This window comes from Azolla caroliniana, unplaced genomic scaffold (assembly GCF_043228905.1).
Source record: "Azolla caroliniana isolate FFs.n. ecotype wild unplaced genomic scaffold, voAzoCaro1.0.p SCAF_16, whole genome shotgun sequence".
In the NCBI taxonomy this organism is placed as follows: Eukaryota; Viridiplantae; Streptophyta; class Polypodiopsida; order Salviniales; family Salviniaceae; genus Azolla; species Azolla caroliniana.
This window is the reverse complement of record NW_028230451.1, coordinates 5,271,897-5,287,566: the sequence shown is the minus strand read 5'-3', so window position 1 is coordinate 5,287,566 and position 15,670 is coordinate 5,271,897. Positions and strand designations below refer to the sequence as shown.

Sequence of the window (15,670 nt, the reverse complement as noted above, 5' to 3'; positions counted from 1 at the left end):
CTCCTCCTCATAACCTATCCCCTTCTCCATTGTCGTCCATCGATTAGTAGCTTCCCTAAGTAACATAGCATTAATAAATTCAGATCTTGTGCATATATCTTCATGATATCTATGTCTCTTATAGATAAATTAAAGCTTATTTAAGTCATCAGACAATGTACGAATAACTTCCTCAAAGTGATTCAAGGCTAATAATGTAAGGAAATTTTGTAGTCATCTTGGTAACCTTACATATATATCAAATTGTCACAAACTTCTATACACTACGTGACAAAACGTTTCTCTCCAATGCAATTGTAATTTTTAATGGCATCATCATTCACACTCGTATGCATCAAGATAAAGTCAAGACATTTATACACATTGTTTTTTCTACATAAAATAGTTACATATATGTTGAAACAACAAAACAAGTACATAAAAGCCCTTATTGTCCCAACAATATCAAGGATCTTATGCCAAACTAAACCATCTAAGGTCTTGTGAGACTAGTTGACATAAAGGCAACTCCTCCAAGGAAAATTTCCCTACAAAATACAATTGTGTGTTATAGTTCTCTTTGCACATGCATTCCTTCACTACCATTGAGGATGCGTGCAAAGGAGTTAAGGAATTTGCCACTCACAATGTGACAATACAATAGATAATTGAGGTATTCAAACCAAAATGCTCAAATGAATAGGAAAGGAAGAAAATGTTTGAACAATAATATGTTTAATTGTGCTTGCAAAATGACGTGCCTCACAATTGGAGTACAAATTGGATCAAACATTTATATAAAGGGGAGAAGATAAATAATGTAAACAACTATCGAACAATCATAATTAGCTCTCTTGTGGGAAGCTATTTGGATGTATAATGGAAGCCAAGCTAAGTGTATAGGCTAAAAAAAACAATAAGAGAGCTTATAAATAAGTTGGTTTTCTCCACAACATCATTTGATCATCTGTCGCTTTTCAAGTGCTAATGAAAGAAATATGTTTGAAAGGTAAACCATTACATTGGTTTTGGTATAGTTCAAGAAACCTTTTGATATGTTGCCCCGTGAGCATCTTTGGAGACACATGTAAGAATTTATGGTACCAAGTGAATACATATTTGCTTGAAAATTCAAAATTTTCTTCTTGGATTTTGCATGGATGAATTGGAGAAAATGGCCAATTAGTTTGTAAAGCAAGAAAGCATTAAGGAAGTTACAATTAGAATGCAGTATCATGCTTTTGTTATATGTTGGTGAATAATGTGATGCTTTTTGCAATACTTTTAAAGATGGCTAAAAGCGAATGGGTGTATTGGAAAACTTTCATATCCACGGTAACGTGAATGTGAATAGCTCAAAAAATGAAGGTTATGGTTGCGAAGAGTCAAAATAAAGATAAAACATGCATGACAGACAATAATAAGCCATTTGAAGTCGTAGAAAGTTTCAAACATCTTGGGCTCGAGGTTCCGTCCAATCGTAGATGGAATGAACGTGTGCTAGTACTCACCACGAGGAAGTGGGAAAGAGGATTTACTATGCATCGGAGAACATATGCACCGGTGCAAAAATTAAATAATATGTGAAATAGCCCGAGAACATTTCTCTATTTTTCTCAAAATAACCCGAGGTTTTCATTATTTATTTGAATGCCCCTATAGCCAACCGACCTTTCTAGAAGAGAGAAGAAAGTGTCAACATACATATGTATGTATGATTTCGCCCATACTTAGAATATGAATCGAGGAGGGGGTACGAAATGCTCAAATTGTAGGAATGGTGTTTGATAAAGAAGATAAATAGATAGATTTGTACTACTTGTCCTCGAACGCCCAGTGTGATGTATCGGCCCAAATACATTGGATGGAGGGGGGCATCTGGAGAGATATCAGAAAATGCAGGGGTATACAGGGAAGTAAAGGAAACTCAAGCCGGTATTGGTTATGTGATGGGTTTTTCTCCGACCTATAATGATTCAAATAAGAAGAAGAGGCAATGGGTAATTTGTAAATTGAGTAGGTGAGTTATTTGTCATGCCATTGGAAGATTTGCGAGATATGTATATGTATGGATTTGTGGATCTTTCTCACAGAAACTCCCAGGTAAGAAATTCCACGCTCCTTCAGATTTTTCTACAGAAGGTTAATGCCACAGTTCAGACAGAAAAGAAACGAAAAGAAAAGAAAAGAAACGAAAAAGAAGATGAATAAGAAAATCGCGCCAGAATAAGGAACCATCAAAATGCCTAAACTTAAACTTTTCTTTTTGAGTATTTGATTGTATAGATTTCACGAAAAACTAGTTTGGCATAGTGAAGGAAAAATATAAAATTTGCTTTTTTTTTATTGAGAAAGATATCAAATTGGTTTTGGTTTTGATAAGACAAACAATTTTGGAATGCCGTTTTTTTTCATAATTTTAGCCTGTCAGAAACACATTATACCCTTGGTTGTAATGCTTGTTTCCCATCTTTAGCTCATAAGAAGTACACTGTAATTCTGATAGGAATGCCGTTTGTTTCATGAATTAATCCAGTAGAATATGTTACCCCCCTGGTTTTTCATATTATTTAGCTCATGAAAATGTACTGTATTTCTGGCTGCAATATTATTTGTATGTTTTATATACCACTGGTTTGGAATATTGTTTTTTGTGTGTTTTTGGACTGTAAAATAAAAAAACACTGTGCCACCGATTGGAATTCATGTTTTTCTTCATATTTTTAGCCTCTAATTAATCTGCTATACACCTCAGGTTCCCGGATGGAACACATGTTTTGTTCTTGAAATTTTAGGTGGTAAAAAGTACTATACCTCCCTCTGTAATGCTGTTTTTTGTTATTTTAGTGAGTAAGAATATACAAATACCTCTGGCTGGGTTTTCGTATTTTGCTCTGGTAAAATTCCTGTTGTTGGAATGCATCTTTTTCACATTCACGGAAACAATGTAATATGCCTCTAGTTAAAAGGCCATTTATCCATATTTTTTAACTTGTGAAAATACTCTGTGCCTTGGATTGCATTGCCATATTTTAGCTGGTAAAAAATATGCTATACGTCCAGTCTCCTGTACTAAATGTGTTGAGTAGAGACCATGCTGCATGCCAAGTTTCCCATTAGAATGCCTGAGAATCATTGTGTTTTTGACATTAAGGCAGCTATTGAAAGTGGTAAATTTGATCAAGCCATCCACATCTTCCTTGAGTATTCCATTCATTCAGATAAAAAAACTCTTTTGCTCTTGCTCAAAGCTTGTGCTAAGCTTAGATCCATAGAAAGAGGCCGGGCAATACATGCTGAATCTGTAAAACATGGGATGGAAAGGGACCTTATTCTCGGAACAATTTTGGTGGACATGTATGGTAAATGTGGTTGCCTTGTAGATGCACAAGAGATTTTTGATGAACTAGCAGTACATGATGTAGTATCGTGGACTGCATTAATTTCGGGTTATGCTGAAAATGGGCTCAATGAGGAGACATTAAAATGCCTGGTACGAATGCAAGCAGAGAATGTATCCCCCAATTGTGTTACATATATTTGCACTCTGAAGGGTTGTGGTAACTTAGAAGAAATCAATATGGGATATGGATTGCATGCTGAAATTGTAAAGGAGGGTTTTGAGAAAGAATTGTTTATAGGGAGCACCTTGGTAGATATGTATGCAAAATGTGGCTTTCTCAAAGAGGCTCAAGAAATATTCGAAGAGCTGACACTGCGGAATATAGTCACGTGGAATGCTTTAATAGCAGGATATGCTAAACATGGGGTTTATGGAGCCATGTTAGATAGTTTAGAACATTTGGAGTTTGAAGGTTTGTCACCAGATATGGTGACTTATATTTGTTGTTTAAAAGGTTGTGGTGACATAAAAATGATTAATATAGCTCAATCATTATATAGTCAAATCACAAGTAAAGGCCTAGAGCAAGATTTTAATCTCTGCACTACTATTGTGAATACATTTACAAAATGTGGCTTGTGTTTAGATGCACTCAAACTTTTCAATGCCATGCCTGTGCATGATACTATTTTATGGAATACACTGATTGGAGGGTTTATAGAAAATGAACTTTTTAATGAAGTGCTAGTTCATTTAGAGGATATGGATATTGAGGGCATTTCTTTGGAAGGTGGCACATTAATCCATTACTTCAAAGCTTGTGGTAGCCTGGGAACCATAAATGTGGCACGTAAAATACATGCGATGGTTATAAAACAGGGCTATGATGGGGATATCTCTGTATGCAATGTATTATTGGACACATATGTAAAATGTGGTTTTCTTGAGGAGGCCCTAGATTTGTTTGATAAAAAGCATCATGTTTGTGATGTAGTATCTTGGACTATAATAATTTCTGGGTATATTGACCTTGGCCTCGGAGACGAAGCAGTAGCATGCCTGGAAAAGATGCAAAAGGATGATTTAGATATGGATAATGCCATTTTCCTTTGCAGCTTAAAGGTTTGCAGTATTGTTAGGGATATTTCTCGAGGCCAAGCCCTACATGCAAAGTTAATTGAAGAAGGATATGAGGAAGACCAATTCATTAGCAACACTTTGATAGATATGTATGCAAAAGGTGGTTTGCTTATCGAAGCGAAAGAAGTATTTTATGATATGCCGATTCAAGATGGGGTGTCATGGAATGCTATAATTTCAGGGCTTGCTGAAAATCAAAATTATGAAGAAGCCCTAGAAATGTCTTCAGTGATGAGCATAAAAGGGATTCCCTTTTCTACAGTTACTTACATTTGCAACCTAAAGTCCTGTGCCATGATTGGAGCACTAGGAACAGGTCGTGAAATGCACATTGAGGTCATGAAATATGGACTTGAATTTGAGATATTCCTCACTAGTACGATAATTGACATGTATTCAAGGTTTGGTTTATTTATAGAAGCATGTAGTGTGCTTGAAGAATCTAGAACTTGTGAAGCAGTTCCTTGGAATGCATTGATTGCAGGGTATGCTGACCATGGTCTTGGAGAAGAAGCACTGGGTTGTATGCAGAAAATGCACCTTGAATGTGTAATGCCAGATGTTGTTACATATGTATGTGTTCTGAAAGGGTGTAGCTGTATAGGATCCTTAGAAAGTGGGCAGGAAATGCATGCTGAGGTTATAAAAAGAGCCTTTGAAAAAGTTCCCTGCATCGAAAGCATTCTGGTAGACATGTATGTGAAATGTGATTCTCTTGTAGACGCTTGTAAAGTATTTGAAAGCATATCAGAACGTGATGTCGTCGTTTGGACTTCATTAATAGTGGGTCATGCTGAATACGGTTTGGTTCAGGATGTATTTAATTGTTTGAAAGAGATGGCAGTTGAGGGTGTGTTTCCTAATGCTGTAACATACGCCTGTATTTTAAAAGCATGTTGTAATATACAAAATATACATAAATGTCAGGAAATATATTCCGAGATTGCTAAAGAAGGATTTGAAGACGATGCATCCATTGGAACCATGTTGGTGGACATGTATGCTAAATGTGGTTTTCTTACTGAAGCACGTGAAGTGATGATTGATATGGAAGTTTCTGAAGTTAGCTCATGGACCGCATTAATTGCAGGGTATGTAGAACATGGCTTCAGTTCTGAAGCCTTGCAATGTTTTGAACAAATGGAAGACAATGGAATACTTTCAAGTAATGCCAGTTACACTTGTTGCTTAAAGGCTTGTGGCAGCGCTGGAAACTTCGACAAGGGACTAGAAATACATGGTAACATTAGTGTGAGGGGACTCGAAATGGATCTTCTCGTTGGAAGTACTGTAGTGGATATGTATGTTAAATGTGGCTCTCTTCATGAAGCTCTAGTGGTTTTTGAGAAGCTTCCACACCGAGATGTAGTGTCTTGGAATGCACTTCTCGGAGGTTATTCTTCTCAAGGAAAGACTGATGTTGTTGTTATGTTTCTTGAAAAGATGATGAAAGAAGCCATCCAACCGGATAGAATTACATTCTTAAACATTCTTTTTGTATGCAGTCATTCTGGGCTTGTGCAAGAAGGGTTGATGTTCTTTGAGGTCATTGAAAGGAAATATGGGGTTATTCCATGTCTGGAACATTGTAATAGCATAGTAGATCTCCTCATGCGTATAGGCCAACATGATGCTGCTGTCACCTTGTTGGATAACATGCCATTCCAACCTGACCTAGTGACATGGAGTACATTGTTGGGTTCATGTCATAAATGGGATCATAAACAAATTTCCATTCAAGCTATTGAGTATGCGACTAATATAGGTGGGGAAAAAGTAGCATCATTCCGACAAATGTGTAGGCTTTGATAGGCCGAAGTAGATCAACATATATTTATAGACCTACGAAGAGTAGATTTATAATGGGCTTACATGAAAAGGCAAAGTAACATAAGTTGAGTAACTATTCATCATGTGAAGATTATACAAAGGTCATTCATTAGTCACAATTTTGATTGACATTTGTGAATTGTACAAAACAGCCTATTTTCTATCATTTATCTTGCCAATATGCTTTGTCCTCAAGCATTTAAGAAACATGCATGTTGAGGAAAAAGCTTTCCATTACTTGCTAGCACAAATGCTTCATAGATATCCACTTTTCAATCTTACCACATAAAGGATCTTATAATTCTTAGTAACAAATCACCTCCCATATGTTAAGATGATAATATATAGTGAGACATTTACTGTAGGTTTAGTGTGAACATTAATTTTGTTAACTTCTTCATCCCATTTCTTCTTTGTTGTAAATGGCGTGTTAATTACTTTATGGCAAAATTATTGGCATTAATCTAGAGAAATACACTAATCCGACACTAAAGTAATAGGTTATTTTCTCATCCAAAAACGTTGCATGCATGAAGTGATTATGCTATACATATTAGAATGCTATATTTCAATTTCTTGATTGGGTGATGGCTATTTTATATTGATGATCTTAAACTTGACCATCTTAGACCCCTCCTAATAATATGAAGAAGGAAACAATGATATGAGTAATCTCCAAACATACACTTGTTGGATCTCTCTCACTGATAGTTCTCGTTTTTGCTCATTTAAAGAAAGAATAAATGGCAATTCCATAAAATAATTAGTGACATATGATAAAGAGTTCTTATTTTAGAGCAATCGATCCACTTGTTTCCTTATTTGAAGAAAAGACATGATAATAGTGCCAAATATCTAATATTTGGTTCTTTTAACATAACATACAACACATACTCTTGGAGAGAAATGAGAATGCAATGTGCACAAACTATGCATCAATGAAGATGTGGACACTAAATGCAAGAAGAAAGGAGAAATGATCAAAAGCAAATAATCAATCCAACACTCTTGACCTGCATAGTGTCGATGTGAAACATTAGTAGGGTACGAGACATGGATGATAGAGAGGAACTTACATACTTGTCTTTCTAGAGTCCCTATGAAATACAAGAGCATTGTGATTGGATCATTGCATACTTGGATTTGTCAAAAGGATATACTTGACATGATACATACACATTTAAATACATATATAGAGAGAGAAAACAAAAACATGAGGAACCCTTTTACACTCCTAGAAAGGTTGGCACCTACACACCGAGTTGGATAGAGGCAAGACGGGCACCCTCCAATCGAGCCGCAATCTTATCAAGGGCCACATCACGTGCGAAGTCAGGTGAGCCCCCATGTCTGGGCTTCACATCACGGCTAAATGGCGAGAACCCACAATCGTCCGTGGCGCCAATGCGATGGGCGCCGATGTGGCGTGCCGCCACAATCAATTGGTCGCGCACTTCCTCAGGTGTCTCCACGCGTGGGGAAAGTGGGTTTGTGACCCCGATGAAACACACTTGCTCTTCACCAATGTGCTTCGCACACAAGGCATAAACGGCCTCTCGATCGACTTCGCTTGCACACTGGATCAAGAAGTAGCCAACGTTCATACGGAAGAGGTCGGGGAGGAGTGCCGAGTACGGCACCTCGTGGCTATGAACCGAGTCGCAATCTCCGCCCGGACAAGTGTGGACGCCGATGCGACGCCGGTCGGAGGCTGAGAATCGGTCGAAAACCCGATTGTTGAGCTCGATGAAGTCATTTAGGAGGCCGCGTCCGGTCCAAGCGTTGCGCGCATCCCCCTTGTTGGCTAGCCGGCCCTCGGTGAAGTCGACCGAGACACGCGAGGCGCCCGCCGCGAAGCACGACCGGATGTCTCGCTCGGCCTCATCGCACACATCGTCCAAGAAGAGATTTCGCGGGTAGCCTTCAATCTCGCCATCGAGGGGGTAAAGGAGCATCATCATGGATGGTGAGATGACGGCTTGCTTGACGGCGCGGCCGGAGCCCGCGGCTGCCGCAATGTTCTTCGAGACGAATTCGGATGCGTATCTCTTGTATCGGAAGGGGCCGGCCGTGATCCTTGGCAACCTCCGATGGTGCCCATCTTCGAAGATGGCGAAGAGTTGTCCGTCCGGGGCGAGGTTCGGGGCCAATCCCGTGCCGGCCAGAGTGTCCACCAGCGGGTACGTGGCGAAGCTCGATTCGCGTTGCTCGCCGTCATTCACGAAGGCCTCGCCCACGGCTATGAGGCGGCGGATCGAGTCGGCAGCCGCAACTTCTTGGGCCTCCTCCAATGCATCTAAGGTTATTGTGCCTTTGTCATAGGCTTCATAGGCCTCTTGCAAGGCCAAGGGCCTTGGCAATGAACCCACTAACTCCGTTGGAATTGGCATACTATTAAGTCTACCTCACTAGTAACTTGTGCTTACTCTTTTCTATGTGTCTTTCTATACACACACACATCCATATATATACATGTAGAGAGAGGGAGAGAGAGAGAGAGGTATGTTATGCACATTTACATTAACATACATATACATGAAAATTTATGTTGTATAACATGTTACGAAATTACCAGAAAACACTACAATTGTCTCGGAATATAATAGAATTTTTTTCTCCACGGATCAAAAGTTGGCTTATTGGATTTGTCCAACTACTAATGATATGCCCAACAAGGCTAAACATTTTCACTACTACTTTGTCTCTTTATTAATGACGAGTTACAATATGTGGTTCTCACTATTTATCTATGGCGATCCATGTGATATGTTCGAGCATGTTTTGGATGAATTTTCTTCGTACTTTGTTATTGTGACCAAATTATATCATTGAATCGTCATGCGTGCCCCGTTTTTCTAGTTGCCATTTTGATTGATTGCATATGGTTGATTGATTTATAATGTTTTTTCTATCTTAGTCCATGATCCAATGTGCATAAATTCCTTGTTTGTACTCGTTTTCATGGCACACAAAATACACCTATCTTGCCTTCCCTTGTCCCGATCGCCTCTAATTGTCACATTCGACAAGTTTTCTTCCTTGTTGACAGTTGTATAGTGGAAGGATTATATATTTCACAATACTTGATGACTATTTGTAAAGTTTCCAATCCATATCCTCCCAAGGTTAATGGTTGATTTAGATTGGTTGATTGTGTGTGTAAGTTGTGAAAACACACTATAAAGATAATAATATTATTCATGATGAATGTTTCCTTCAATTTTTGGGTTACAATCTTTCCAATAGCGATGCACATTATAGTAAGATGATACTTATATCAATAAGCAATTCAAGTTGTGATCCTAAAGGAGTGTCAATTTATTTAGTTAAGATCACCTAGAACCAAGATTTTTACCATTAGCACATGATATCATGGACCTTACCATAAATCAAAGTCTAAAAATAACGTGCATTATAATTTTGGTTTCATATGGATGTAGTAAAAATGAAATAATAAGGATTGTATGAGTTCAACTTCTCCTTAACAAATTTAAATGTCCTATTCTCAATGTTCAAGGCAATCTATGCTTAGGTAATGCCATACAAAAGATGTAGTTCGGAAGTGGAGAAACTTAAATAGACTTCTGCAATCAATTAACCTTTTTAAGTGGAATATATCAACAATTTGGTGAGATGTCCACTTTTAAGGTATATGGCAAAGGAGAAATAGGTCAAATGTCCACTTGTAAGAAAGATGGGAAAGGAGAAGATGTTGTCAAATAAGGTTACATATATTTGTTTGAGAAATAGAAATCATAAAAGGAAAAAAATATTTTACAATATGTTCCTAGGTTGCAAGTTGTTGCATTATTTATCCATAAACCAAATGAGACAGGTGGATCAAGTTATCGTGTAGTGGCCAATGTTGAGGGCTGGAGCAAAATACCAAATTAGGTACTTTCACTTTTGGATGAGATTAACGAGTACGTGCGTCATGGAGCATGACATCCCCTGTCTTAGGACACAATCTATATTGTGTACGATAATTTATTCATTTAATTTTGTTTTATTGGGGAATCAACATTATCAATTCATCAATCATGCACAAATATCAAGTGCACAACAAGCAACGATCTTGGGACATAGTTTATACTATGTATGATAATGTATTCATTTACTTTTCGTTTTATTGAGGAATCAACTTCAATCAACATTATCAAGTCATTGAGCATGCACAATATTAAGTACACCAAGTAGCTTAATCAATTAATACCGAAGGTCATTCATGAGAGAGATGCGTGTCATCATAGGGAAAATATAATATGTCCCTTTATAATATGAAACTTATTATCTCAAGGTATTCATGTAGTTTTCAGAAATAAAAGGTGTAGCTTGACAAATATCATATTAGCTCTTAATTGCGTTAATGATGAGATTCATGAGTTTGATATTAATGTACATGTGAATTGATCGTTTGATTGATCTCTGTATTACATTTTCTTTTACATCACACTTTTGTTGCAAGGAAACACTTCACATTGTGTGTGAAATTGCATATAATTTCCTTCTAATGTTGAAATTCATCATCATTCATCTTATTATATTATTTGGAGATTAAGATGCGGGGGTCCCGCATAATGGAGAGAAGTCAAAAGATTACATGAATCAACAACCTCTCCACTATGTGTGCCAAATGTAAGCGTGGAGGTGAAAGGATAACGCTGATGTTAGGTGGTAGATAAGCAATGACGTAAGAGGAGGGTACATAAGATAGCTTAACATTCATGTTGAATATGTGGTGAAAATAACTTTCAATTCACTAACTTTAAAATATGATTTTTTATCATAGACATGGGGTGAAGTTGCCTAAATGTAGCTAAAATATTTTGATAAACATTTGAGAAAAACAAGTATAAGGTGATGATTTTATCATTAATGTGTTGGGGAAGGAATATCTCACTTGCTTAACAAACATATTTACAAGCTAAGAGTTCATTTACGAGAATTGATTATGGTTATCATGAAAATAATGATTCTAAAATACTACAGATTTGTGTGTGTAAATTTTTAGTACTTGTGGGCCGTATGGCCTAAGCAAGGAGTGCGAGCGTATAACCTTCGACGGTTGGATAGTTAGGGTAAATAGTATGGTACCTAAAGAATAGTATAAAAGAGAGTAGTAGGGGAGGAGAAGAAGATAAAAGAGAGTAGTAGGGGAGGAGAAGAAGATAAAAGAGAGTAGTAGGGGAGGAGAAGAGAGAGAGAGAGAATTCAAATTTCAATTTATGTAAGAAAAGGTCTTTTGGCAAACATGTTTTGCTCTATATGAGCTCATCAGTGCTAAAGACCATATACAAAAAATGTGAGAGGCTTATATAGGGGAAGATGCAAGAAGAGTGAAGGAGAGTGGTGGGGATGGATGAGAGGGGATTTGAATGTGTATAAAGGAGGATGTGGGAGTTAGGGAGGTAGTGAATGTAGAGAGGGATAGCTTAATGAGTTTGATGGTAAGGGATGATTTGGGGATCTATTATATTTAGTTCTAGTAGAATGATAGCAATAGTAGGTGTGATGTTTTAATGGGGATTTGGGGATCTAATATATTTAGTTTTTGACTAGATAAGAATAGAGTGATTTGGACTTGGTCCAACATATGAAGGGCTTAAGAATGTTTTTTAGTTGGGGATCTAGGCTAAGGTCGGCGTGTAAGTCTTTTAAAAACGAGTGGATACCTAATTTAGGGGAGTTTTTAGAGTACCTAAGCTTGAATATGGTAGGTGTAAGGGAAGATTTGTTTTTATGCTTATGGATGAGAGTATTCCTAAGGGAGAAAGGATGTTTAGTAAAGGCTTTAAGGATGAAATTTGGTGGGTAACCTCGGCTAATGAGTCTAAGGAAGAAATGTTTTTTCATTTCTAGGTACCCTATAGGTGTGCTTTCTCTAACTAGGTAGCGTTTTAATTCGTTCGAAAGAAAATTTTGTTTGACATGTATGGGATGGTCTGAGGAGAAGGGAAGATATTGATAGGAATTTAATGGTTTTTGGAAACAATTGAAAGAGAACTTAGAGTTCTCTAGATTGATCCAAATATCCAAGAAAGGGAGCCTAGTGGGGGATGTATGGATCGTAAGTTTAATAGAGTTATTGGTCATAAGGCTATAGAAATTGAGGTAGTCTAAGAGTTGGGGTTTCGTACCTGTCCAAACCCCGAATGCATCATCTATGTACCTAGTAAAATAGAAGAGATGGGGTGTGGTTTGTGAATTTTCTAGGTGTGATAAGAAAAGGCATGCATAGACAACTGAGAAGTTGCTACCCATGGCCGTTCCTTTGATTTGTTGGTATACTTGATTATCGAAGGTTAGATAGTGATACTCTAGGGTTAGAGCGCTAAGGGTATAGATAAGATTGGTCTTGGCTAAGGAAAAATGGGGAGAGATGATATGGCAAAGTGCTTCGAGTCCTAACTTAGGGGGGATGCTAGGATAAAGGGATTCTACATCAAAAGAGAAGATGAAATTGTTAGGAGGGGGGGTTAGTTGTTCTAGTTTCTGGATGAGTGAGTGTGAGTCTTTTAGGTATTGTTTTTGGAGTACTAGGATGGGTAATAGTTGAAACTAGATTTTGAAACATACTTGTCAAAAAAATGAATCTTAGCTTTGTCATCTAGCTATGATCCTAAAACCTTGTAACAGTCAATCATTATAATTGTTTTATCACTCATTAGAAAATGGATATTATAAACAAGGGCTCATGTTTTTTTCATCACAATGATAGTTCTAGTCGTTTCCTAGATATTAACGAAATGTGCCTTAAGGTTGACCTGCATTTCGATTGCGTATCGATGAACAAGATTTTGGGATGGTTGTAGCTTAATTGGTAAGGTTGTTCGATAGAACCACGTCACACACTCAACTCCTACGTTTGTGATAGCAGCTAGAAAGTTCTGAGAAAATATATGGCGTAATAAATAATATGTGTTGGTAGTCTGAAGCCTAACAATAATGTAATCAATAAGATGTGATTGATATTGTAAAGCTTCAAAATACTTCCCAATCAGTTAAGCTACCACGATATCTACTCTCCAAAACAAGGATACATAATCCCTACAACCTATGTACACAGATAAATAACTACGAACCTAAAATTACACTACCATACATTTTCACAATACCACTTAAAAATAGTATTATGTACTAATGAAAAAGGACAAAGTTGGCCACCAAACCAAGACTGCACTTTGAGGCCATCACACACTATCCATTTTTAGGTAGAGGGTGTGGTACATGTATTTACACATTCACAATGAAAGACATGAAATGCCATGCCAAACTCACTAATGCAACTGCACGACTAGTTTGCTTGAGCCCCCAAGTTTTCCTCCCAACAAATTTGTGGGGGATATACCAAGGTTTGGCAACTAGTTCTTCAAAGACTATTTGCCCAACACAAAGAAGGTTGTGATGCATGTCTTCAATAATCAACCCACCATGGAATTTCAATTCATCATTCCAAATGTTTGTTAATGAAGCTTTCATGCTCATCAACCTCTTGTCATCTTCCACTCCAACGAAACGAGGGATGGCGCTATACTGAGTTCCCAAAAGAGCTACATGATATATGACACGATCTCCACCAAATACTGTGCCACTACTTAGAACAATGTATAATGTGTGAACTAATGATTCACCAAGTGGGAAAAACATTAAGCCTTGATGGATTGGGCAACTTTATTGCACTTTGTGTGAGACTAGCATTAGAAGTTGTGTGAGCACTAACATATTGCTTGGTGGCTAACTCACATTCATTGCACAAAAGTCGACAATTGCCCATTACTCCTACCCTAGGGTCATTGCATTGAGAGGTTCCTCACTATTGATCCTAATTTGCTATGCCTTGGCCCCACTACCTCCTCGCCTCTTGAAATGTGAATTTTTCATAATGTTTGGATCAACTACATCCAAATGTTCACTAACAAAACAACCATACAACTTGAGAATCGACATGTTCTCTCCATTATGAGATCCAGTAAATATGTATATAGAACTCTTCAGAGTTATAATATTGCAAGGATTGCATGAATTCTAGGAGTGTGAGTTCGCACTCAAAGAACAAGTGTTTGAATGTAATGTATTACATAACACACTTTGGCTATAGCTCCACCCCCCATCAATAGGGCATGCTAGCCAAAAGAATTTACTTGCATCTCTACTTCTGTTGGCCCCTCATAATAACTATAAGAGGAAGGCCCATCAATCCCCAAAAAACAAACAAACAAACATTCAAAAAGAAAACATCATGAAGTCCACCACGATTGACCTACAATAAGAAGTTGGCATCTTAACGACAATCCTCACCAAAAGGATAACTTCATGACCTAGATTGCCTTGTCTTCTATACCAATGCCCATGGTTCACACCAATGTCATGATCATCTACGACAACACCTACCCGTGCATGGTCAAGTTACTCAATACTCTCCACACTCCACCCACTATTATGGAGTTTACTGTAAAGAATCGGGTATGATTCTTGTGTAGCGGAAGAGATGTGTGTTATGTGTATATGTGAGGAATTAGAGGAGAGAATAGAGAACACAAGATAGATAGAAAAAGGAATACTCGAGAAGAAGGTGTATATTCACAAGTAAAGTAAGGGATACAAAAATGTAGCATTACAAGGAGTCACAACCGACCTAGTATGAAGTATGAGGAGGGTGCTTTATATATAGTCACCCTCTCTCTTCATTAACTAACTATAACAACCACTATCTCTTGGCGAGTGTGAAGACTCATTGCCATAGGGAATATGTAACTCATTAGTTATGTGCCATAGAATATGATTCTATGACACATAGTTAATGTGTAGAGAGTAGTGGTGTGACTCTTGACCTTTGAGTAATCATAGATTCTTAAAAGGTGTGTTCACATGTTGCACTATGTTGAGCTTGATTCTCAACATTTACTTGTCAAACACTTGAATCAACAAAGTTAGTCAACCATGCAAGATGTGTTCTACACCAATGCATTATTGGCCCCATTTGAACAAGCATAGTTGTTGGCTTTGGTGCCAGAGAACACTCACCTGCTAGTATTGCTCACCCTTTATTCGATCGAGATGGAGATTGATGTAACACGCTACACAACTCATTGAATTGTTTTCATGCCCCTACCTCATCTCTAATTGGTATTGATGGCTATCCCATACCATATAATAGTTCCATGGGTTGACCTTGCTAACCTAGTTGAATTTGCATACTTGATGATGATATTTACTAAGGTATTTGAAAATGAGTTACACACTACTTGGATAACAATTTGAGACCCATAGCGTTGAGGCCTTCAACAACAAAGGCAACATTCCACCCCTTGGATTCTTATACTCGTGAGTGGATTGCCTTCACACATGGTAGATGCCATATCATACACCAAGTTGTAT

The 15,670-nt window shown here is 37.6% G+C and overlaps 3 protein-coding genes across 5 annotated transcripts in view; 2 read left to right on the top strand and 1 right to left on the bottom strand.

Annotated features, from left to right (window-relative positions):
• Positions 1-1,985: 1,985 nt before the first annotated feature.
• On the top strand, positions 1,986-6,462 carry LOC147853759 (pentatricopeptide repeat-containing protein At2g33680-like). Of its 2 annotated transcripts, XM_087332161.1 has the most exons (2): positions 1,986-2,082; positions 3,138-6,462. In XM_087332161.1, exon 2 carries the CDS (start codon positions 3,296-3,298, stop codon positions 6,269-6,271), a length of 2,976 nt encoding a protein of 991 aa, XP_087188287.1. In that variant the 5' UTR covers positions 1,986-2,082; positions 3,138-3,295; the 3' UTR covers positions 6,272-6,462. The 2 variants fall into 2 exon arrangements, with proteins under 2 accessions (XP_087188287.1, XP_087188285.1); XM_087332159.1 differs by lacking the exon at positions 1,986-2,082 and having other exon boundaries at positions 2,727-6,462.
• Positions 6,463-7,250: 788 nt separating this feature from the next.
• On the bottom strand, positions 7,251-8,749 carry LOC147853758 (uncharacterized). Its single transcript, XM_087332169.1, has one exon. The coding sequence runs from the start codon at positions 8,680-8,682 to the stop codon at positions 7,543-7,545; it is 1,140 nt and encodes a 379-aa protein (XP_087188295.1). The 5' UTR covers positions 8,683-8,749; the 3' UTR covers positions 7,251-7,542.
• A 30-nt stretch (positions 8,750-8,779) lies between these two features.
• LOC147853746 (uncharacterized) overlaps positions 8,780-15,670 on the top strand; it is a 103,053-nt gene continuing 96,162 nt past the window's right edge. Inside the window, exon 1 of one of the 2 annotated variants that reach the window (XM_087332158.1) lies at positions 8,780-8,796. The gene's annotated coding sequence lies outside the window, so the exon portion shown is untranslated. The remainder of the gene's footprint in view (positions 8,797-15,670) is intronic. The other variant, XM_087332157.1, reaches the window with a different exon arrangement.